At 38.4% G+C, this 25,101-nt stretch overlaps 1 protein-coding gene and 1 long non-coding RNA gene across 2 annotated transcripts; both read right to left on the reverse strand.

Moving 5' to 3' along the window:
* Positions 1–824: 824 nt before the first annotated feature.
* On the reverse strand, positions 825–2,994 carry LOC124370599. The gene is made up of 2 exons (XR_006923197.1): positions 2,891–2,994; positions 825–1,927 (listed from the first exon to the last, which is right to left on the reverse strand). It is a non-coding gene; the product is annotated as an uncharacterized LOC124370599 (long non-coding RNA).
* Positions 2,995–5,724: 2,730 nt separating this feature from the next.
* LOC124370597 (protein ALP1-like) lies at positions 5,725–6,543 on the reverse strand. Its single transcript, XM_046828890.1, has one exon. It carries the CDS (start codon positions 6,541–6,543, stop codon positions 5,725–5,727), a length of 819 nt encoding a protein of 272 aa, XP_046684846.1.
* Between the last annotated feature and the right edge of the window lie 18,558 nt (positions 6,544–25,101).

Genomic DNA, 25,101 nt, shown 5'->3' on the forward strand with positions numbered 1-25,101 from the left:
GATACTTAAGAGTGATAAAGAATAGTGTGGAGAAAGAAGAAATGGAGAGAGAGAGAATCAGAGGAAGAATTGAAGGAAGAGAAGAAGTAGTAAAGATGATTAGAGAAGTGAGTTTGGAAAATAGAAGAGAAATTAGAGATGAAGATTTTTTATATATATATATATATATATATATATAAGGGCATAAAACACGCAGGTTATCAATGCCCGTAGGGTTAACGGACACCTACACTTTAAAATATGGTGTCACGTTATCAGTGCAAGGAATAGACAGCGGATTGCTGTGTCAAATAACAGTATCATATTAAGACAATAAGAAAAACAACAGCAGTGAACGGAGGACTAAAACTAAATAACAAAAATAGTCGAGAGGCTGTAAAGGGGTCCGGTAGTTAAAATATGTCAGATAAATAATAACGATAATAAATATAACAAAATCTAATGCTAAAACCAGGTAAGTTAGTGAAGGTAAGGTTGTAAAGGGACCCACCCTCACTAATAACAAATAAAATAGAAGGAAAAAATTGCCCGTCTCCTTACGTGACACCTACATATTAAGATAGTGGTGTCGAGAACTAAAAAAATTAAATGCCTCGAAAAGCACAGGGAAGGGACTTGACAAAGTGTATGAACCATCATTGTGGTATTTCGAGTTACTTATGTTTACAACAGATGTGGAAACGGCGAGGAAAGGTTTATCTTCGCTGCAAAAGATAGTTGCCCCGCCCGAAGATTCAGAAGATAACACTGAGATGACGGACGAAAACGTAAGTTGTAGTTTAGTTTAGTTTAAGTTGTAGTGTAGGGCAATTAAATTCATAAAGTAACATTTGAACTACTTTATTATTTTATTGACAATGTCAGATTTGACTCAAATAATTTTACAAACAAAAACTGAAACATATACTTACCAAGAAAGTACAACCAACTGTAGTAAAATGTGCATATATTTATAGTTAAACACATATTAAAAGCAAAGCACATCGTCATTATTTTCCATTTCAATTATTTACAGTGGACCATTAAAGAGGTAATGCATTGGGTTACCCTTGGCTACAACATATACATTACGCCCATCTGTTGTTTATTTTAGAATGTATAACATTAGCGGCGATTTATCATGCGCTCTTGAAACTCTACTTGTCCCTCGTTGTTGTAGAAGTCCCTGTAGTATTTTCGGATTGGTTCAGCCAGTGATGTTTCTTTCCCGGACCGATTGCGTTGCTTCATGCCTAAAAGTTGGCGAACATTCTTCCTCCATTCGCCTTCAGTGAGAACTGCAGTTTCCGTGTTTTCCCAGTCTACCGAACTAGGCGTCAAATAAGTTGAGCTTTTCCTTCGTAAATAATTGTGGAGTGCGCAGCAAGCTAAAATAATAACTTCAGTGGTTTCCAAGCTCGTCCTGATTGTTGTTTGCAATACTTGGAACCTATTTGCTAAAATGCCGAAGGCATTTTCAACAACTCTTCTTCCACGGCAAATACGATAGTTGAAAATCCTTTCATCGTGGGTGATTCCCTTATTAGGGTATGGCTTCATTAGGTTTTCTTTTAAGGGGAAAGCTTCATCTCCCAAAAAAAACAAAAGGTAAACATACATCTCTGTTGTTTGGAAAGGTCGTTGGTGATGGCAAATTCAACTGGCCGTTTTCCAACTGTTGCCCAAAATCGGTTTCAAAGAGAACTCCCCCGTCAGACACCCGTCCATTCACTCCACAATTTACGTACATAAATTCATAGTTTGCGTTTACCACAGCCAATAATACAACGCTGAAGAAACCTTTGTAATTGAAGAAATACGAACCACTTCCAGGAGGTTGAAGGATGGCAATATGCTTTCCATCAAGAGCCCCCACGCAGTTTTCTACTTGCCAGTATTTTTTAAAATCTGTAGCAATATTCATCCAGTCGCTTTCATTCTCAGGCAACTGAAAAAGAAAAAAATATATACTACTATGTTTTGAAGATGTGTCGTTATAAGTGTACTATTTCCATTGTTCTTTCACAGGAGGCCGAGAACTCGCCCAGTATCCTGGCCAGTCCAGACGGAGGTTCATCCACCCCTGCTACGCCTACTAGTTCGCTCTCACAAAACACCTGCTCAGAACATCAGATCACAAACATCAGACTCCGCGAGCAATGTACAACGGCGCCAGCGTAAAAGAAAAAATGTCTCGGAGTATGATCGAAAGAAAGAATCATTTTTGGACGTAGCAACCAACGCTTTGAATCAACATGTTAATGAAAATCAAGCATTTGGGAACAGTATCGCCTTCCAGCTGGAAGACATGGATAGACGCCAAAAGATATTTGCACAAAAACTTATTTCAGATGCACTTTTTCATGGTAAATTAGGACATTTAAATGAAAACTCAGTCATTCACTTAAACAACATACAGAACCCTGACAATTACGGACCAAATTGTTCACGTGGATTCGCTAATGTACAACCTACCACTTATCAATTCCAGGAATACAATTACGGGCAACAGAACTACCCTTTTCCCCAGCGATACTTACCACCACAACCACAACAACAACAGGCCGCAAACAATGCAATGTTTGTCAATGAATCTACTGCCGCCAAGGGGTCTACTACCACTGAAGTAGATGAAGAAAATTTAGGACAGTTCTTAAAATTCAACTAAAGTTCACAACCAATTACTTATTGAACGTTAATTTTAATGTTATAGTTCATATTGAGTAATACTATTTCTTTTTTTAAGTTGTTTCAATAAATTTGCTTATTAAACTTTGTTTTAAGTCATTTTACTTGCACCCGTTTCACCGTTTTACTCAACTGATCACTTCGATAGTTATTAGGCCTTGTATTATTAGCTGCATTTCAATTCGTATACGGTATAAGATTTAAAAACAAATGTTAAACTTACGTGCAGGTATTCCTCACGTAGAGCATTATAAATTGCAGTGCAGGTTTCTGGTATGATTTTTCCCAGCGACTGAGGCGAAATGGCGCAGCTAAACTTTAGGTTTTAAGTGTCGCTGCAAGGCGCTCTTTACAGCTGATCGGCTCCCTCAAAATACTATTCTGTTTCACAATATCTGGAGAAATACGTCTAAGAATGTCTTCGAAACAATCTTCAGTCATCCTCAGGTAATTTTTATAATCATTTGGTTCATTTGATGCTAATTCTTGCAACAGTGACATGTGGCTAAACTGGTTCTTATTTTTAAGCCAATTCTTGCACCATATTTTACGTACCTTGCGTTTTTTCTCCTCCAAACAAACGAAACCCCCACAAAGGGCCACCACAGCGTTTGCATCCATTTCGCACCCGCACTGCAAAACTTGACTATCACACCGTAGAGAAGCAACAGTACTGAGCGGCGACGGCGAGCATGTTCGCGAGCATGCCCGGTCGTGTGTGGGCAACGCCGAGCATGTTCGCGAGCATGTACGCCAGCATGCTCGCGAACATGCTCGTCAGTCTGTGGGGGGCTTAAGAATTACAAAAATCATCCAGAGAAAACAATCAGTGACGCTCTACAGTTTATCAAAGGCGGTGGATCTCTTAGATCAGCAGCTGCAAAATTTGATGTAAGTCATAGTGTACTTTATAGACGGTTCAAAAAAGGCAATCAAGTGAAGAAGCATGGAAGACAAACCATTCTGACCCAGGAAGAGGAAAAGTTATTTGTCTCCCGGCTACAAATCTGTGGTGACTGGGGATACCCAGTAGATCCTTTAACAATATCGGTACAGGTAGCACCAGTAAACCCAAAAAGAAGAGAACTAAAGTGCCTGTAACTCCAGGTAAGACTGTTGGTATCAGATTTTGGGGTCGAACAAGACACTTCAGCGATACCCTCTACCAGCAAGGATACTGGCAAGTTAAGCACACGACAAAAGACAAAAAGAAAATCATTAGTATCTGATTCAACATCAGAAGACTCAAACTACTCCTTACAAGATTCTGGCCAAGAGTAAATTTTGTCTACTACTTCTGAAGATGAGCAGGACCTTGATTCAAATAATGCGCTTCCAGATGACTCTAATCTTGTTGCTGGAAACTTTGCGCTTGTTAAAGTATATGAAAAATGCCCTTCTTCCTTCAGACTGTATGTGTGCAAAGTACTAGAGCCAGATACCGAAGGTTACATTGGGTTATTCTGCAAGTGGTTGAAGCAAACTATGAGGTTCGTTCAAACCGATGAGGAAGCATTGTTTGGAAAAAACTATATTGTCCTTAAGTCAAAGCAGCTGCCTGATGACACATCTTCTAGATTTAAAGGATCCTTAAGCTTCGCTGATGATCTTTCAATTTACAGTGGTACAATTCACTAAAATTTCTTTGTCAAAACCATATGTGAGTTTAATATAATATTGGTTGAAGTAAATTTTGCTTATATTTTTAAGTTTTCTCCTGTTTTTAACTCAATAAAATCTTGTTTTAAACATTTTAATGTGTTTCTAATCACCCCTCTCATACCAAGTTAAATCCGGCTTGTTTCTATTCACTCAATACGTTTCTAAATAGAAACACGACGCTCAACACATAAGTAGAAGCAAGATTTCATATTTTTTTTTTTGTATTCCAAATCAAACATTTATACTAATATGTTTGGAGGAGAGCTTAAGACCAGTATTTTAAGCAATGTTACAATGTTTTACAGCGAACAGAACGGACATTGTAGAGTGTGAAAGATCCAAAACTGTTTCTATTCACCCCATTTTACGATACTGAGATATTGTTCATAGCATCGTTCCGCCTATTACGGTTTTTATAAGCGGGTAAACTGCAGTACCACAATACCGGAGCTTCGCGATAAGCATCAATAAGTTCTAAAACCTTTTCGTTGGACCACTACATAGCTATGCATTAGTGCCTCTTCAACGTCCTGGGACACACTGGGGAGGCTAGTTTATGTTACTAGTGCCGCGGCCTGCCGCTTGGCTTCCTTTGATCTGGACCGACGACCTGTCGGTTTGGAATCGGCACGCGGCATTGACGTATGGCACAATGCGGCACAAGCCGGCCAAGCGTCCACACTTCCACTTGGCAATGCCGATAAATGCCATTCGGCATAGTGGGGATGCAGCTTTAAGCCGTGTCCACACTATGCCGCGGTTGGCTTTTGGCAATGCCGCGTTGGCAAAGCCAATGCAATGTAGACGTGGCCGTTGGCATATGCCGCTGAGCCAATGGTTTGCCAACGAAAATCGCTCTAGTGTCGGTCTCCATCAAAGGAAGCCGGTGAGAGCCGGTAGTGGGGACGAGCCAACCGTTGGCTTCACGCGGCATGCACGTGGTTCAGTTGTGGCTGAGACAGTGCCGAGTACAGTCATGGAGTGGACGAACGATAAAGTGTGTCAACTTATTGAGCTCTACCGTGATAAACCTGTTCTGTGGGACTGTCGCTTGAAAGGGTACAAAGACAGAAACAAGAAACAAGATGCTCTTCAAGAAATAGCAGATGTTTTTGGTGTTGACAAAGCAGTAGTGGAAAAGAAAATTAAAAACCTAGTGTGCCATTTTTTACGTGAAATAAAAAAGGAGAGAGACTCAAGTAAGTCTGGTGCGGGAAATTCTGATGTGTACAAGAGTAAATGGTTTTGCTATAACAACATGCTATTTCTCCAGGATCGAAATACACCTAACGAAACGACGGACACAATCACGCAGGTAAATATATATTGACACAGTAAGTATTAGTAATTATATTTTACGTTCATATCAAACACATATTACATAGTTAGGGCTAATTATTTGTCTTGTTGAAAGGATAATTTTCCAGCCGGGGAAGCGAAGAAGTCTGCAAATTCTTTTCTAGTGGCTTGTGCCTCATCAGTGCTTCTTCTTGAAGTTCGAGGAATGTTGACCAAAGCTTGATTTGAAGGGGATTGTCTCCAATGTCCTGGATTGATCTCACCTGCAGTTGAGCACTCAGAGTCGAATGTTCCCACGGGGTTGTACACTGATTTGGAATTACTTTTCCTCAAGTAGTTGTGCAGATAAAGTACTGCCAACACCACCAGCGTAGCCCATTCTGGTTTTAATAGCATAGGTCTTTGTAGTATGCGGTACACAGAGGATATTATGCCGAATGCATTCTCAGAAACTCTACGTGCTCTACTTAACCGATAGTTGAACACTCTTTCTTTAGAGTCCTTTTTTTGAATACCTGGATATGGTTTCATGATGTGCTTCGATAAAGGAAAAGCATCATCGGCCACAAAAACATACGGTGTTTTATCTGTTCTTCCAGGAAGAGGAGTAGGAGGAGGAAGATGCATTGTGTTGTTCCTCAGACAATCTCTGAATGTTGTGTGACTAAACACACCTCCGTCTGATATTCTTCCTTGACAACCAACACTTGCGTAGATAAAGTTGTAGTGCGCATCTACCACCGCAAATAGAACTATACTGAAAAACCCCTTGTAGTTGAAATATTCTGTGCCACTATGGATAGGTGCTTGCAACTCAATATGCTTCCCATCAAAGGCCCCCACACAGTTTGGGAAATTCCACTTATCATTGAACTCTTTTGAAATAACTTTCCACTCTGCTTCTGTTTTTGGCATCTGAAACAAAATGACAACAATATAGCAATATCCATTATCCAATCATTAATCTTTTCCTTTTTTTTAGGACGAGCATACAAATAAAGATGGAGATACTGCAAACCAATCGCAAACTGTCAACCAGGACCAAGTTGCTGGACCAAGTTGCTGGACCAAGTGGAGAAACGCCTCGAAAACGTGTAAGTTTGCCAAAGGAACAGTCTGATCGGCCAGGCGGAGGCCCACAAAAGAAAAAAAAGACTACAGCTACAGAAGAAGCTCTGTCAATTATGAGAAGTATCCAAGGTCGGCATAAAGGTATGGATCAGTTCAAATCTTTTGGAGAGCAAGTAGGACTGCGTATTAAAGACCTCCCATCATCAAATGCTCAGAAAATTGCAAAACACCTTATTAGTAATATTCTGTTTGAAGCAGAAATGGGCAAGTACGACTATGGCAACCCAATCGGCGGAAGTTACTCACAGCCATTCTACCCAACACCGAACTACGTACAACAACCGATTTCTGTCCCGATGCCACCAGCTTGTCCCAATCCAAACCCATGTAGTGAGCAGCTGTCTTTTCACGGAATCACACAGGCAAACTCTCCAGATTCAGTCATAAGCTCCTCGCTATCAACCCATACGGACAATGACTCTATCGACAATATATTGATGCACCTGTAATAATAATTTTACAAATTTAAATAAAAGAGAATTTTACACCTCATCTCTTCAAAATTCAAATTTGAGTTAAGACTTTTGTTCATTTTTGTTATTGTAATTAACTTAATACTCATTTTAACTAAGTAAATAAGGGTTTCATTTGTAATGGAGAGTGTTTTGTTCGGAACTTGAGACGCATGTCTACCAAATAAAGGTTTTTTCTAATATACAATTTTTTTCTTACCTTGATGTAATCCTGTAATACACTGACAATTGCTTCACAAACAGTCGGGATGATGGTTGATATTATTTGCTTTGAAATCTTGAATGTGTAACTTAACGAGTGGTAAGAGTCTCCCGTTGCCAAAAACCGCAGAGTAACTGCAAGGCGTTCATGTGGAGGAATAGCACTTCTGAAGGACGTGTCTCGTTTCTGGATGATACGCGGCATTGCCAAAAGCCAGCCGCGGCATAGTGTGGACACGGCTTTAGACGCTGGCGTGAAGAACATACAGGGAAGAATAACATCAGGTAAGAGAAAGGAGGTTTTAAAGAAAATCATTACAATTATTTATATTGTGAAATATGCATTACTTAATTATATTTTATTTATTAATTTTTAATCATGAAGTTTTGGGGTGTATTGTTTATACACTAATTTTATGACAGATGAATTAATACGAAACACTGATGTATAAAGAATCCTGAGAACAGGGACAATAAATATTCAGACTGCAGCGGGCCAAACATTGGCGGATGTCTGCAGAACAGTTGTTATATCGGGCAATCCACCCGTCCCCCGCCATAGTCCGCTCGGTTGACTCGGAGCCGAACCTTCAGCGCGCGTACTGTAATTGTTTGTGGAACTGGGGTCGTCCTTTTTGAAAATTGGATTTACTTTCGCGAGTTTAAGGAGTGAGGGAAAAACTCCTTGGTCAAAAGACAAGTTAATTAGAAGGGTTAATGGTCTCAAAATGTGCTTAGAGCATATTTTAAAGAGACGCATTGATATCAAATTGGAATCATTTAAACTTTTGGCTGGGAGCTGCTGAATAATTCGTTCGAGCTATTCTTCAACGACAGGTGCTAAACCCATTGAGGATACAGGACTCTGCCTACGCGTAGGGTTCACTCGGGGCTGTAATGGTCTTGGATTCAGCTCACAAGCAACAGACGCGAAAAATCTGTTAAACTCATTTGCCACCTCCTTTGCATCATCCACAAGCTTATCCCCAATTTTAATTTTTGTTTATGAGGGTTTTCTTTATTGTTAATGATGCCCCAAACAGTTTTAGAAACGTTTTTTGATGATGTTATGGATTTAGAGACATTATAGGTTTTCGCTGCAAAAATCACTTTCTTGTAGGTTTTCTTATATTTTTTGAAAAAAACACTTAAATTCTTCGCTCGTTGAATTTTTATTGATTTCCGAGAAAAATCTAAGTTTTTCTCTTGAGACCAATATGCCTCTAGTGATCCACTTGGAGTTTGTCCTTGTGGGACAAACTCTTAATGTTTTTGTAGGACAGCAAACATTCAGATGGAAGAGAAGAACCCCGTTAAAAATTTTAAACTGCTGTTCTACGGATTGCGTTGAATTTAGAAAATTCCACTTTTCTTTTGAGAGGGTTGCATTGAGATGAGCGATGTTTTCAGGCCGTATGTCTCTTACTGTTTTGATAATTTTGGGCTCCCTTTCGAATCTCTTCCCACCAATTATAGCTTCTTGGCCGTAGTGGTCCGAGATTGCTGTGTTAACCACGGAAACTATGACGCTCGGAAGATTGGTGATCACGTTATCTATGGCTGTCTGAGTTGTTGCAGTTACTCTAGTTGGAGTCCTGATCAACAACTCTAAGCCGAAAGACCTCAACAAATTTTCAAATTTTTTTGTGGTTGGATGATTGTTGTCCATTGCGTTGATGTTGAAGTCGCCCACCAGGACGAATTCCTTGAGTTTGTGCGTCAGGTCTGTGAGCAGAGACTCTAATTTTGTACAAAAAAGACTTCTTCGTTTCCACTGGGAGACCTATATATTCCAATGATGAAAACATTTGAGTTGTGTGATTGAATTTTGACACCGACTGCTTCGAAATCTCGGTCAACTGTTTCCTGAATTGAAAATGTGGAAAATGAAAAGTGGTTCTTCAGGAAAATAGCAACGCCTCCTCCTTTGGAGTGGTGTCGACAGTAAACATTTGCCAATTTGTAATTTGGAATTTTGCAGATGTGGATGTTTTGTTTGTTAAAGCCGTTTTCGGATATAACCTGTACCGTAAATTAGTTAATTAAATTTCATATAATGTAAATTTCGCAACCTAGTCAGCCAGTATAATTTAATATTATTTTTATCCAATGTTCCGGAACTATATTATTGGGCGGAGGAACTACCTAATTGGCACGCGTATGAATATTTTCTTCTAACCCTTAAGCAGGGTCCACACTATGCCGGGGTAGGCCGGGCGGGCTGACCCGGGCGGCCTAAGCCGCGTTGATGTAGACGCCCCGGGCGGCTTTGCCGGGTTAGAAAATGCCGGCCCGGGCCGTGCCGATCCCAACCCGCATAAAGTAGGTACAAATCAAAGGAAGCCGAGCCGAGCCGAACAAAAAGATAGAGTGGGGACGTGCCGAGCGGCTTCAGTTACAATTAAACCTCCGACCGAACTAGACGAATTATTTTATTTTCGACTCAGTTTGTTTAAGTAGGGTTTTTTATTGTTCATTTTAAGTGATGGAGTGGAATGACGAACAAGTTTTAGTGTTAATAGACTTATATAGAGAACGTCGTCTTCTATGGGATAGTTCAGATTCCCAACATAAATTTAAAAACCAAAGACACGACAGTCTCACAGAGATTGCTGTGTCTTTTGGAGTGGATAAAAATGAAATTGAGCGCAAATGGAAAAATTTAACCAGCCATTTTTGGAGGGAAAAAAAGAAAGAAGCTGAAACGAAAAGAACAGGGAGTGGCGCTGATGAGTACGTTAGTAAATGGTTCGCTTACCAACCGATGAATTTTTTGGGCGATAAAAATAAACCGAGGAATACTCAGGATAGCACACAAAGAAAAGAAGAGGTAAGTTTGTAATTTCTATTTATTTAATTTTTTTAACAACTATGCTAAAAACTAAGTTCACTTTCCAACATAATATGTTTTAATGGTTGTGTTGGAATGTCACTTCACCCTGTGGAGAAATAAAAAAATCAGCAAATTCATCTCTTACTGATTGAGCCAAAGTTGTACTTCTTCTGGGGACTCCAGAAAGGGAACGTAAAGATGAAGAAGCATCACGCCTCCATAATCCTAACGTAACTTCCCCATCTTCCGTAGATTCGCTATCGAACATTCCTCTAGGGTTATAAACTGATTTTTGAGGAGGTTTTGCGTAAAAAAATTATGTAGGTAAACAGCAGCCAGAGTAACTTTCGTTGCAGCTTCAGGTTGTAATGCCACTGGAGATCGGAATACACGAAAGCAAGCAGACAGCACTCCAAAGGCATTCTCAGAAACTCTTCGAGCCCTGCTGAGTCTATAACCAAATATCCTTTTCTTAGATCCTTTGTCATGTATTCCAGAGTACGGTTTCATAATATTTGGTGAAAGAGGGAACGCGTCGTCTGCAACTAACACAAATGGGGTTAGGGTTGTCCTTCCTGGCAATGCCCGTGGGGGAGGTAAATGTAGAGAGTTTTCTTCTAGAGCTTTCTTGAAAAATGTATTATTGAAAACGCCTCCATCGGAGATTCTCCCTTGACAACCCACATTTACATATATAAAATTGTAATTGGTGTCCACCACAGCCATCAAAACTATGCTAAAAAATCCCTTGTAGTTAAAAAAACTCAGAGCCTGAATGAAAAGGTGCTACTAAAGCGATATGTTTGCCGTCGATAGCACCGATGCAGTTTGGAAAGTTCCACTTTTCCTCAAATACTTGGGCGATTTCATTCCACTCTGCTTCACTCTGAGGCATCTGAAAAATGAAAGTAAAAGAAAAATTAGTCATATTTTTTAGCGAATTTTTTCTTTGTATATTTATTTATTAGTGCACCTCAAAAAACCTCAAAAAATATAAAATAAGTCTATTAGTGCTTGTGAATAGTTTAATGCCCATCAAATGCAAATCATTAAGAAATATCCAGCAATAACAAAAAATGGAGTTGTCTCACTTTCAAAATCAACGGCTCAAATTATGCACTAAAAGAAATGCACTTTTTCCGACAGCTAGCTACCGGTACGCCTTTTTTTAGTATTTATTTTAGTATTTATATTTTCAGGAAGATGGACCACAAGACAGTCAAGAAGAAGGCATTAACGATGACAGCCAAGTTGTTCATCCCCAAAATTCTGAAGACAAACAAGCATCAACGCTTTCCCCTTCAGAGGTTGCCGGAACCAAAAAATCATTCAAATCTCCAAAGGCACCAAAAAGCAAATCTGCAAGACGTCGATTAGTGGATAGTCCCGGTTCTTCCAATGCACTGGATGAGGCTCTGAACGTCATGAGATCTCTTCAATCAAAAAGAGCGAACATCGATGATGAATATTCATTGTACGGTGAACAGATAGCAATTAAACTGAGAAAGCTTCCTTCGCCCCGAACCAGGTTAGTTGTGCAGAATAAGATCAACCAATTATTATTTGAAGCTGAAATGGGATATCTTGAACATCAGCATGGGTACAATGTGCCACAAGTTAATACACGGCAAAACTCTGGACCGGCCAATCCAATGGTGCCTTCATTCCCCCAGACGCCCACTCAAACGTAACCACCATTCTTCACTGACAACATGACCAATTCAACATCTCAATGGTTTTCGACGTCTGGATATTCCTCATTACCGTCGTCAATTTCATCGTATTCGCAATCGGCATCCACTAATTCAGAACTGTCCAATATGGACCCCTTCCCTCAATAGTTTTTAACTTTTGTACTCAATTATTTTTAATTATGTCAATAAAAGTTCTGTTTTAAATTAATTTTGTTCAATTTTCCTTACCTTAATGTAGTCTTGAAGGGCCTCTACAATGGCGTCACAAACTTCAGGTACGATTTTAGAGATACATTGTTTGGAGATCTTCAAAACATACATTAGTGAGTGGTACGAATCACCAGTCGCAATGAAGCGCAGAGTGACAGCTAATCGTTCGCTTGCTGGAATAGCATCTGTATAAGAGGTATTCTTTTTTGATATTTTGGGTCCAACCTTGTTGAGTAGCATTTGAAAGTCCGATCGCTGCATTCGGAAAAAGTTGGTGAAACCAACGTCATTTCGGTATTCCAAATTCAACGGGTCTTCTTCATCCAACATTAAATCTTTCATTAATTCGCTAGCCCTGTACAGCTGCCGTCCTCTCCTAAGGCTCGGGCGAATCCAAAATCTTCTTTGACGTCTTTTTGGGCCCTGATTTAAAGCGAGTATCACCACAGCCATGGCTGACATAGCGACGTCATAGTCGGTAATCATTTTGAAAACACTAAAAACGCTTTAAGGACACTTTAAAAAAACTTCTAAAAAGTACTCTTCAACGAAGTCACCAGTCTGGGTGTTGAAACTATGTAGGTAGAAATAACCCGGTCGGTTTCGTTTTCGGTGTAGACGTCGGGCCCAGCGAGAACAGAATAAGATAGAGTGGCTATTCTGTTTAAAGACTAGTTCAGGGAAGCGAGCCGATGGCGGCCATCTTAGTCCGCTGTAGAAACGCAAAATCACATTAGAAAACGCACCAATTTTAATACCCGCGCTTCAATTAAACTGCGTTTTTATACATTTAGAATTGAAATAAAATTTTGAAACTTTGCATTATTGCTAATTGATACATACTCTTGCGACCGGTGTAGCTATATTTTAATATTTGTCATAAATAGTAATTAATTTGTGTGTTTTAAAATAACCTTACCAAAACCATGACATGAAAAAAGTACTCAGTGAAGTTTTTTTTTATTTATTGGTCAGAGAAATTGTGTAAGCGGGAAAGTTGTAGATTATGAACTGAATTTATTTTTTTATCTAAAACATTTTTGACCAAAATGTATGATTTAGCCTACAGACCGCTCTAAAACAAGAATCGGAAGCGGGCGGCTCGGCGGCGTGTGTCATCGTTGAAGCAGTTCACACCACTTTGTCTGTGTAATACACGTTTATAGTTAGATAGTAAAATGATGAAAGGTACAGTAATAAATAAACATATACGTTTTAGAAAATAACTATTTACATTTATTTACAAATAAACCAATATTTTTACGGTGTTTATTATGTTATCTACAGGATAAATAACATGTCATGAAGAACCCATAACATGTTGTTTTAAGACAATTTATTAATACAACAATTAAACTGACACAGAAGGCAACTGTTCAAATAATTGGTAGAATATAGTTTTTGTTTTAGCATAATACATAAAACTTAAATAACTGAATTATTTATATATACTGATGTATATTCAATTACATGTTTGATTTAATTCTACTTGTTAAAACTAACATTTAAGGGTGTATTACTATCACGTGATTTCCTTACAGTCCTCAAAATATTATGAGATAAAAGCTAATAACTAAACATATCAGAAATATGAAATAACAATTTAAATTTATTTTATAATAAAGAAATAAACATATCAGTTTTAGAAAATAACTATTTACATTTATTTACAAATAAACCAATACTTTTACGGTGTTTATTATGTTACCTACAGGATAAATAACATGTCATGAAGAACCCATAACATGTTGTTTTTAAGACAATTTATTAATACAACAATTAAACTGACACAGAAGGCAACTGTCCAAATAATTGGTAGAATATAGTTTTTGTTTTAGCATAACACATAAAGCTTAAATAACTGAATTATTTCTATATACTGATGTATATTCAATTACATGTTTGATTTAATTCTACTCGTTAAAACTAACATTTAAGGGTGTATTACTATCACGTGATTTCCTTACAGTCCTCAAAATATTATGAGATAAAAGCTAATAACTAAACATATCAGAAATATGAAATAACAATTTAAATTTATTTTATAATAGACCAATCTTTTTACGGTTTTTATTATGTCATTCAACAGGATTAATAACATGGCATGAAAAACGTGTAACATGTTGTTTTTAAGGCAATTTGATAATACAATAATTAAACTGACACAGAAGTCAACTATCTAAATAGTTAGTACAATATAGTTTTTGTTTCACCATAACACAAAACACTTTAATTTAACACTTTAACTGGAATTTTTTGTAAATATTGACATACTTTACATTAAATTTTTCATTTCACTATAAATGATAAAAATAAGATGTAAGGGTCTATTATTATAACGTAACTTTCCTACTGTCCTAAAAATGTTATAGTTTTTACAAAGGTGTTGTCTTATTTTATTTATATGTACATTATCATTATAATTTTTTGTATGGTAATGACACCTAATATTAAAATACTTTTTACAAATTGCCTTAACTAACGGAACGAAATGATTTTCTTCTGGATCCTGATCACAAGTATGACTGCTGGTAGGAAACAGATCAATTCCAATACAATTTCTCAAAACTATTTGCGTCATTTTTTCATCTGCGTTTTTTTGCATAGAGTAATTTTGTGTTTTAAGATAGGTTCTTACGACTTTTTCACACATCAAACATAATTTATGAACATCAGAAGATGGCTGAATAAGACCGCCTCGATTTTTAGAAAAGGTCAAACTGTTTACACGCATTTCCTTGCCTGTTAAGAGTTTGAGGCATTCTTCACAAATTATTTTCTTTCTCAGAGATCTTACAACATATCCTGCTACATACTCTGTTACATTGTAGGCGATGTCTGATGTTTGAATATCGTGGAAAATAAGGTGATCAGTATTCGTTGTCAAATTCGAAATACGGTCTCGCTCTTCTTCCTCAATTGATCTCCATTCGGGTGTAGAAGAATTGATTGCTAACACCTCATTTGAATATCTGTTTATATTAAACATAAGTGTTTTACTTAGAATCTGTGAATTACCATTATTGGTCTCATGTAGTTCACTATGAATTAAGATTCTCTTAAAAGTCGCAATAAACTGTTTACATGTCGGGTTGTTGTTGTGACCCCCTCTAGAACGAATATAGCCAAAAAGACGCTCAACGTGGTCTTGGCTAACTTTATAAAATGGTAAGTATTTGAGAGGTCGACTTTCCCCAACAAAGTGGTAAAACATCGCTAATGCACTTTCTATACACACAATAAATCCTAAAAATCCTGTTTTTCTTTTAGATTTGACGATTGGTATTCCAAGATGGTCCTTAAGCATCAATATATATTCTTTTGCTTCTAAAAGAACAGCTGAATGTGATTTGTAGTTTTCAGAGTTCAGTGCCCTTTTCTCGTACTTTGCATGAATACTTCTTGAATTTAAAATATCAAAGAGTTTATTAAAAACTCTTAAGCCGCGTTTACACCGGAGCTGACAACATTGCTGCCAGCAAAAGCTGACAACATTTACAAAAATCGTACTTTTAATTCCGTCAACATTTGCTGCCAACAATGCTGTCAGCACCGAAAAGTGTTGGCAGCATTTACCCACCAGTAGTCGGTAAAGATCAAAGAATGTTGTCAAACATATGCTGGCAGCAATGTTGACGGGACTAAAAGCGACCGTCAACAATGTTGGCAACACTTCCCTTAGCGCACGTGGTTGGCCGCCATGTCGTTCCGACAGCGTCAGTACTACTCTAGTTGCGACTGTTGATGGTAGTACGTCTGTGTTGTTTGGTGTCCGTGTTTCTCAACTCAATATGAACAGCGACAGCATTGAGAGTGAAATTGATTGGTCCCGTGAAACAGTCATGCAATTGATTGACCTATATCGAGAGCAACCAGTTCTTTGGAATCCGATGGACCCTGATTTTAAAAATAAAAACCTAAAGAACTATGCATGGAATGACATTTCGCGGGAAATAAAAGCCAGTAATACGGAAGTACAGGCAAAAGTGAAAACATTGTTGGCACAGTTTCAAAGAGAACTTAAGAAGAAGAAGAGTGGTTCGGGGGCAGACGAGTATAAAAGCAAGTGGTGTTATTTTAAAGCGATGCTGTTTTTAAAGGATAAAACTACTGCACGGAAGATTAAAGAAGCTGGGATTGCCACTGACGACAAAGAGGCTGCCGATGAAACAGTGCAGGCAAGTAGTTAACAAGATTATTTTATCAAATTGTCACATATTTTAATGTCACTTTTATAGGTTAAAAAAGTTAAACATAAACACAACGGTCTAAAATTTGTTACAAATTATATAATGTAATTAACACTACTTTAATTGTTACTTTGTTATTGTTGTAAATTCAACTATACGTTATAATATGTGCAAACGTCCTTATGTACATTTGTATTTTAGGCCTAGTAGTTGTTTTGCCATGGCACTGAACCCTCGTCACTTTGAAAGTAAACACTGATTTCATCACGTATTTGTTTGGCCAGCTGGGAAGGTTTTTTTGGAATCTTCTTTAAACGAAGTAGAGTGTCTCTAGGCATTCCATCAACTCTCCATTGTCCTGGCACTAATGATCCTGTAGCTAGGTCCTCGACATCAAAAGCTCCGGGAGGTGTATACGTTGAAGCTGATGACATACTTCTTCGCAAAAAGTTATGCAGGTGACAGCAGGCTAAAACAACTGTGTCTGCCCGCTCTGGTTCCAATAACATTGGTTTCCTCAACACACGGAAAATAACACTCAATATTCCGAATACATTTTCCACTACTCTACGGCCCCTGCAGTGGCGATAGTTGAAGACACGTTTTACACTTGCCTTATCATGCAATCCAGGAAACGCCTTCATGATGTTAATTTTTAAAGGAAAGGCATCGTCAGCCAGGAAAAAGTAGGGTACCGGTAAGTACTCCCTTCAGTGGCGCACCCAGGGGGGGGCTTTGGGGGCTTAAGCCCCCCCCAAGGACCTGATATATCCGACTAATAAATACTGTATGTGACTAATCATTCGTTATGTATCATCATATATGTTTTATCGTACTTTTATAAACTATAATGAATGGGTAAACGTTAAACCTATTTATTAAAGTAACACAGATTAAATCATAGAAATCAAGAGTTGTGAAACAAATATTTAGACGTATGTATTCACAGTATAGGGGAAGGGTGGGCAAAGTGGCCACTGCGGGCATAGTGGCCACGGCCGATTTCTCTGCCACGCAGTGCTGCTACGCAGCGGCCAACGCCTCAACTACTGCGCGAGACCTCCATTAGTGTTCTGTAGCGTTGTGAAGGTGGTCAGTTTACGTGTTCGGATTTTATCATCAAATGTGTTGTTTTTCAAGTTGCTGATGTAAGGTAAGTGGTCTGCTTTACTTGTTATAACTATAACTACGACCCTAGTAAGTAATGCTGACAATAACCATTAAAAAGAGTGTGATTTTAGGCTATCAATTCATGTGTAGGAGTAAGAGCTGGGTGTTACAGATGTACGTGCAAGGTCGCTATTTTGTAATGGCGTCAGAAAAGGGCAAAGTGGCCACTGCCGTGGCCACTTTGCCCTCCGCCGTGGCCACTTTGCCCCGACATCAAATATTTAGTTTTTTTAATATAAAAATATACTTTATTTTATATAATATAAAAACAAATATTATTTGTTTTACCTGTTCCGAAACCCAGTTTAGGTGCCCTAAAGCAAGTATTTAGTTTTATATTTAAAATATATTAATTGTCGATGTGCCCAAATCCAATTTAGGTGACCTAGAACGGTATTCACTTGTATGCAACTACAACGTATTTTTTTTTTTTTTAGTTGGAGTCATGGTGTCCAAATACAAACGGAAAACCGAGCAGCAGTCTTGGGACCCTCAGGCGATGCAACGAGCTATCAACGCCGTGAGAGATGGTATGCCAATGCAAACAGCTGCAAAAAACTTCAATGTGCCAAGAGAAATACGTTGAAACGCCGGGTTTTAAATAAGAACCAGCATGCTAAGGAAACAAAACAAAGTTCTTGGCCCACTTACCGTCCTGTTTTTTAATGCAGAACAAGAACAGCATCTTGTAGAATATCTTTTAGAAATGGAGGTACGATTTTTTGGAATCACTTTAAATGATTTGCGTAGTCTTGCTTACAAACTTGCAGAGCAAAATAATATCACACAATAATTTCAACCATGAAACAAAATTAGCTGGGAAAGATTGGGTTAGGGGCTTTAGACAGCGCCACCCTGAAATGGTGTTGAGAGTACCAGAGGCTACTTCGGCAGCAAGAGCCCAGGCTTTTAACAAAGTAAATGTTACAAAGTTCTTTGACATTTTAGAGGATGTCCAGAAAAACCACTTATAATCCACCTCACAAGGGTTTTCAATGTCGACGAAACAGGACTTATGACTGTCCAGACTAAATCGTCAAAGGTTTTTGCACTTAAAGGCAGACGACAAGTTGGCTCACTCACATCTGCTGAAAGAGGTGTTCTCTCGACATTTGTAGTTTCAATGTCAGCAGGAGGGACTTTTATACCTCCTATGGGTCATATTTCCAAGGCAGCGAATGAAAGTTGAGCTGCAAGATGGTTCTCCACCAGGGACAGTTTTTGCCTGCCATCCATCAGGGTGGATGCAAACGGACATTTTTCACTCAATGGTTTGAGCACTTTTTGCGCTTTGCTAAGCCTTCAAAAGACGACCCCGTCTTATTGGTACTTGATGGACATGCAACTCACACAAGGAACCTTGACTTTATCGAAAAAGGCTAGGAAAACCATACAACTGTGGTTTGCATCCCCCCTCATTGCAGCCACAAGCTCCAGCCGTTAGGACGTTAGCGTTTATGGGGCCATTCAACACCTATTATGTCCAAGCAATCGAGAGATTTTTACGAAATAACCCTGGTAGGCCAAGTAACTCAATACCAAGTGTCTCGTCTTCTCGGGGAATCATTTTTAAGTGCTGCTACTCCTACTGTTGCGGTTAAGGGATTTAGAAGGTGTGGCATAGTGCCAATCAACAGGGATGTGTTCACTGATGCAGATTTTGTTGCTTCTACAACAACGGAAATTCCCAATCCATCTCAGTCACACCCAACAGCTGACATCAATCCAGTTTTCACCGGACCCTGATAAAGATGGACCTGCTGATGCCGATCCCAATGCAGCAAGTGCAACATCAGGGCCTGTTGATCCCGACCCTAATGCAAGTGCAACATCAGGGCCTGTTGATCCCGACCCTAATGCAAGTGCAACATCAGGGCCTGTTGATCCCGATCCCAATGCAAGTACAACCTCAGGGCCTATATTAGGTTCCGGAGACCCCACAACATTATTTGTTCTCGTCTCTTCAAGCCCAAATACCTCAAGCAATGAACGTCCATTAAAACCCAATGCCTCATCTGCCTTAAGCTCCATGCCTAGTAGGCCTACCTCATCTGCTTTAAGTCCAAACCGCCATACCCAGTACATCATTTGTTGTAAGCCCTCAAGAAATTATCCCGATTCCTAAAACAAACATCATCAAACGACAAAATAAGAGGAAAAAGGGTTCGGCTGCAGTGTTAACCTCAAGCCCTTACAAGGCTGAACTTGAGGCAGCGAAGGCAGAAAAGGAAAACAAAGAAAGACTGAAGAAAATTAAATGGAGAAAAAAGAAGAAAAAAAAGAAGTTGGCGAACAAAAAAAAGAAGCCTGTCAAAGAGAGAAAAGGAAACCAAAAGTGGCAAAACGTGCTTTGTTTCTGAACGAATCAGATAGTGATGAAAGTGACGCGGATGTTTGTACTGCCAGAACTTGTTCTCAAAATCTAAAAGTAATGAAGGGTGGATACGGTGTTCGGGTTGCCACAAATGGGCACATGAAGCGTGTGCCGGATGTGAAGAGGATGATAATGAATTCATTTGTGACCTATGTAAATAGACTGCAAACAAAAGACAACAAAATCGCAAAAAGTTGTAGGCCTAAAGTAATTTTTTATTGTATTATTTTCTACTTTACACGTTGTTCAAAATATGTAGACAATGTAATAATAACTAAATTTGTAACAATACATTACATACTTTGGTATTTAAAATGCATTTGTAGTATTATTTTTGACATCGGGCGGCAAAGTAGCCACCCTGTGGCCATTTTGCCCTACCCCAACGGGCAAAGTGGCCATTTGGTAGGGCGTGACAAAAAAAATTATGTTTAAAAAAAGTAACTAAGATACAGGTATATATTATTTTTTTTTAATGAGTGTAACTATATATGGTATCTTATAAATAATTTTCATTTCTTTTGAACAATTATAACAGCTTGAATAAAAAATAAGTTTTCCTTAGGGTGGCCACTATGCCCACCTTTCCCCTAACTGCCTGCGCTGCTGTGTTAGCTCCCTCCATTCCATCCTGCTCTATGGCGATGACTACGTGCCGTTGCCAATGGGCGACCAGCTCTAGTTTCCACAACTCTCACCAGACGCGCCCGTGCCCGCCCGGCAGTGAATTTGTCTTTTGTCCAGTTGACAGTCGTAGTTTTATCGAATTGCAGTATAGTGTGTGTTATGGGTTGTCTGGCTGTCAAGTTCAAGCTGTGTTTGTGGTCTAGGTCTGACAAATTGGTTTGGACAGTAGTCTAGTAAGTTATGGGTGATAAAAGAAAAGCTAGTATACAAAACTATTTTAAACCGTTGAAATGCCACAAAATATTTCGGCAAGTAAAGGAGCTGCCTACATGTGCTGAACAGCCTGAGTTTGTGTTGGAGGATGTCTCGGGAGCTAACGTAAGAACTCTGCAGTCCGATGTAAGTCAAAATAACTTAGACATTGCTTTGTTTAAAACAAAAAAATTGGACAGACAGTGGAAAAGTTAAAAGTGTTGAATGACAGATGGGTCCCTCAAAGTAGTTTTAACTTTCCTTACAGAACGTACGGGACTCAACAACGAAAATTTTTGTTTTTCATGGCTAAATAAATATACTTGGCTGTCTTATTCTGGAATTGAAGACTCTGCATACTGTGTTCATTGTATGCTTTTTTTCCAAAAAAGAAGTAGGCAAGAGTAACGCTCACATACTGGCCAACTTGTTGAGGAAGGTTTTTCTAACTGGAAAAAAGCATTAGAAAAATTTGAAAAGCATGCAGCCTCACTGTACCACAAGGACTCTTGTGTAAGCGCAGCTAAACTTTAAAAGAGTAATGGATAGTGAAATCAAATCAATCGACAAATCCCTTGATAAAGGGAAAGACCTTCAAGCCCAAAACAACGTGAAAAGAATCCATTCCGATAATAGACACTATTATTTTGTGTGGAAGGCAAAATATTGCTCTTAGGGGCCATAGAGATTATGGCGAGTTTGATATAAAATCGTAGACCTGCCGAGAAATGAGGGTAACTTTAGAGCACTGCTTAGAGCCAGAATTGAAGCGGGGGATCAAGATTTAAAAAAACACTTTGAATCATGTGGAAAAAAATGCTACGTACATAAGTTGGAACTTCCAAAACCAAATAATTGATGCTTGTAACCAGAATCATAACTGAAAAAATAGCAACTAAAGTTAAAGAGGCTAAGTTTTTTAGTATTCTCCGCAGATGAAACGTCCGATCGATGTTTCAACAATTGAACAGTTTTCGTTGTGTCTACGATACGTAGATTCTGATGCATCAAATAATTACCAAATATGTGAGCAATTTCTCAAGTTCATGCCACTAACCTCCACAACCGGTAGGGAGTTGGCAAAAACTGTAATAAAAGGACTTGAAGATAGTAACATTGACGTCAATAACCTACGTGGCCAGAGGGTACGATGGAGCGGCTGCCATGAGTGGGAAGTTTAATGGGACCCAAGCCTGTATCCAAGAAGCCTCACCCCACAGCAATATTTGTGCATTGCGCCTTCTCATAGCCTTAATCTGCATTATCAAACGCTTCTGAAGTTGCACCTATCAGAAAACTGTTTCGGAATAGTAGAGAGGGTGTATAATTTTTTTCAACACTCCTAAAAGACAAGCCGTTTTACAACAGTGTATTGCATCGGAGATAAATGTTGAAACCAACAGGAAAAAACTGCTACAACTTTGTCCAACAAGATGGGTTGCAAAGGCATGATGCCCGTCTTTGTCATGAAGGAGCTTCTTCAACCAGTTGAAGTAGCGTTGGAGGAAATAAAAAACTGGAGTGATAGATAGAGACTCTTCTTCTGGAACTCTTATTTTACTCAGCTCTTTACGTCAAGGCGAATTCATTCATTTCTCTCTTGGCATCAGACAAGCTCCTTGGTTACACTGTAAACCTAAGCAAAAAAGCTGCAAGGAAGTGATTTGGAACTATCTTCTGCAATCACACATGCTGAAACTGTACTTGAAAGCCTAAAATCCATAAGAACAAATGCGGATGAAGAGTTTCACTCCTTGTTTTGAAGAGGCTACCCATATGGCCAACAACTTTGGATGTAAAATCTCCATGCCCCGAACAGTTGGCAGACAACAAAATAGAAACAACACACCAGCAGATACGCCTGAAGTGTACTACCGGCGATCTATTTTCATCCCTTGGATTGAATCTTTGATAAGTTCTTTGGAATCCCGATTCATGAAACATAAAGACATATTGAAGGGGTTTGAGTGTCTGATGCCTACAGCCGATGGATCACGTGGGAAAGGAAAGAAACCTCAAAACTTAATTATCTGCAGCTGTGTTGTTTTTTATAAAAATGACATAATTGAAAGTGGTGGGAACAACGAAAAAGCCTGCTCAAAGCCGAGTTTGAGTTGTGGCACAACAGCTTTAAGACCCACACCAACACACCAAGAAATGTAATTGAATTTGTTGAACTTGTGTGATAAGGACATGTTTCCTAACATCCACATATTGTTGAAAATATTGTGCACTATCCTGTAACTACGAGTACAGCAGAAAGGTCGTTCTCAACATTACGTAGACTCAAGACCTATCTAAGGAATACCATGGGTGCTAACAGACTGAGTGGACTGGCGGCTTTGAATATTCACCGTGAAATAGAAGTGACCAATACAGAGGTAGTTTCTGTTCTCAAAAAATCGACCAGACGTCTAGATTTTGTCTTGTAAATATTTTAACTTTAACTTACATCTCATTTTGTAATCATTAAATTTACATTTGTAATTTTAAATGTATTATTTCTTTCCTTGAAAACTTAAAACTAATTAATGACAGTCCAACTTATTCCAGGATGACATTTCATAATAAAAATCAATATAAAGCTTTAACTTGTAATTTTAATAAGGTTTTAATTGAGCTAAAAGCTGGTTTAATGTAATAGTAGCCTATTAACTTAAATTTTTCTCTAATAAGATTAACTTGTAGTTGATTATGAAACAGGCCACAGACAGTTGGTTTTAGCTTACTCAATTATCTAATGATCATGTAATACAGTGATGTACCAAATGTTACATTATTGTAGTTCGATATGTTATAGGCCAACTAATTATATATTACTGGTCATTGAAGGTCATGTAATGGAAAACTATAGGCGTACATTTTATACTTGGGAAGCCGAAGCCCCCCCCAAACCAAAATTCTGGGTGCGCCCCTGACTCCCTTCCTGGAAGGAAACTTGGGTCGGGAAGATTCAAAGTCTTATTTTGAAGGTGTTGTTTTAAGGTACTATTGCCAAACACTCCACCATCAGATAACCGTCCTTGGCAACCAACAGAGACGTAAGTAAAGCAATAATTTGCATCAACAACAGCCAGGAGAACAATGCTGAAATAACCTTTGTAATTGAAATATTCACTTGATGTGTTGATGGGTGCCTGTAGCATCACATGTTTCCCATCCATGCTTCCAATGCAGTGCGGAAAATTCCATTGCGAGTTGTACTCTTTGGCATGATGTAGCCATTCTTCTTTAGTATTCGGCAACTGCAAAATGAAATGTATTTTAAAGAGGTCAGTGATCCATACAGTCAAGATATAAGTGCCAATTAATATACTTAATACAATAAGGGTTTTCTCTGTTACGTCCCTTTTTTTATGTGATAACGTTTTTAAATGTGATTGTAATTTAACAGCTGATTACCTTCAGATGAATTTGTAACTAAAGTCAGATTGTAAACAGAAATATATCGTTTATAAAATTTTTCATAAAACTTTGTAACTGTGAGTTTAAAATCATATAATCTCTTCGAATTGTAGGTGAGTTTCTCATAAACAGAAAAAAAATTTAAATGCGCAATTTGCGCACAGGCCCCCTAGTATACCATAATCTTATAAAAAATAAACGTTTATTTCAGCAAAAGATTTAAAACTAGTGATTTTTACCTACTCTGTCAACTCAAGGTAATGTCAACTGTAAAGTAATGTGGTTTTATTTTTAGGAGGACATTGCAGAGGAGGGCAATGACACATCAATCACAACTGCCGACAACACACCTAAAACAGGAACGGATCCTCCTCGAAAATTGACGAAGAAGAGGAAAGCTTCAATTGTGGATGAAGCTTATCAAGTAATGAAAAAAGTGTCTAGCCAGTTAAATCAGCCAGGAATTGAAGACGAGTTTGATATCTTTGGAAAAAACGTTGCGTGTCAATTACGAAAACTTAAAAACTCTCGGGACCAAGCACTTGCAAAACACAGGATTAATACCATTTTGTTCGAAATGGAACTTAAACAGTTACCGATGGGTCCAGAGCCATCAAGATCAACCAGTGCATCTTCCTACATTCAGTCATACGATCCATTAACATCTAATGAAATCCAATCATCCATCAACGCTGCAAGTCCCATTTCTGCTGAGTGGGCTCCTCAACATGACGAGTACAATGATGCTTATTGTGATAAAATTATTCAATCTATAGGTTTATGATCAAAAAGTAACTAAATTTCTATGGAAATAAAGCTGTTTTGATTTTATTTGTATTATTTATGTATGTAATTAAACTTTGAGTGAAATATTCACTAAGTTTCTTTAAACCAACCCATTTCCAAAACAACT

The sequence above is a fragment of the Homalodisca vitripennis genome, unplaced genomic scaffold (genome assembly GCF_021130785.1).
Source record: "Homalodisca vitripennis isolate AUS2020 unplaced genomic scaffold, UT_GWSS_2.1 ScUCBcl_339;HRSCAF=2120, whole genome shotgun sequence".
Lineage (NCBI taxonomy): Eukaryota > Metazoa > Arthropoda > Insecta > Hemiptera > Cicadellidae > Homalodisca > Homalodisca vitripennis.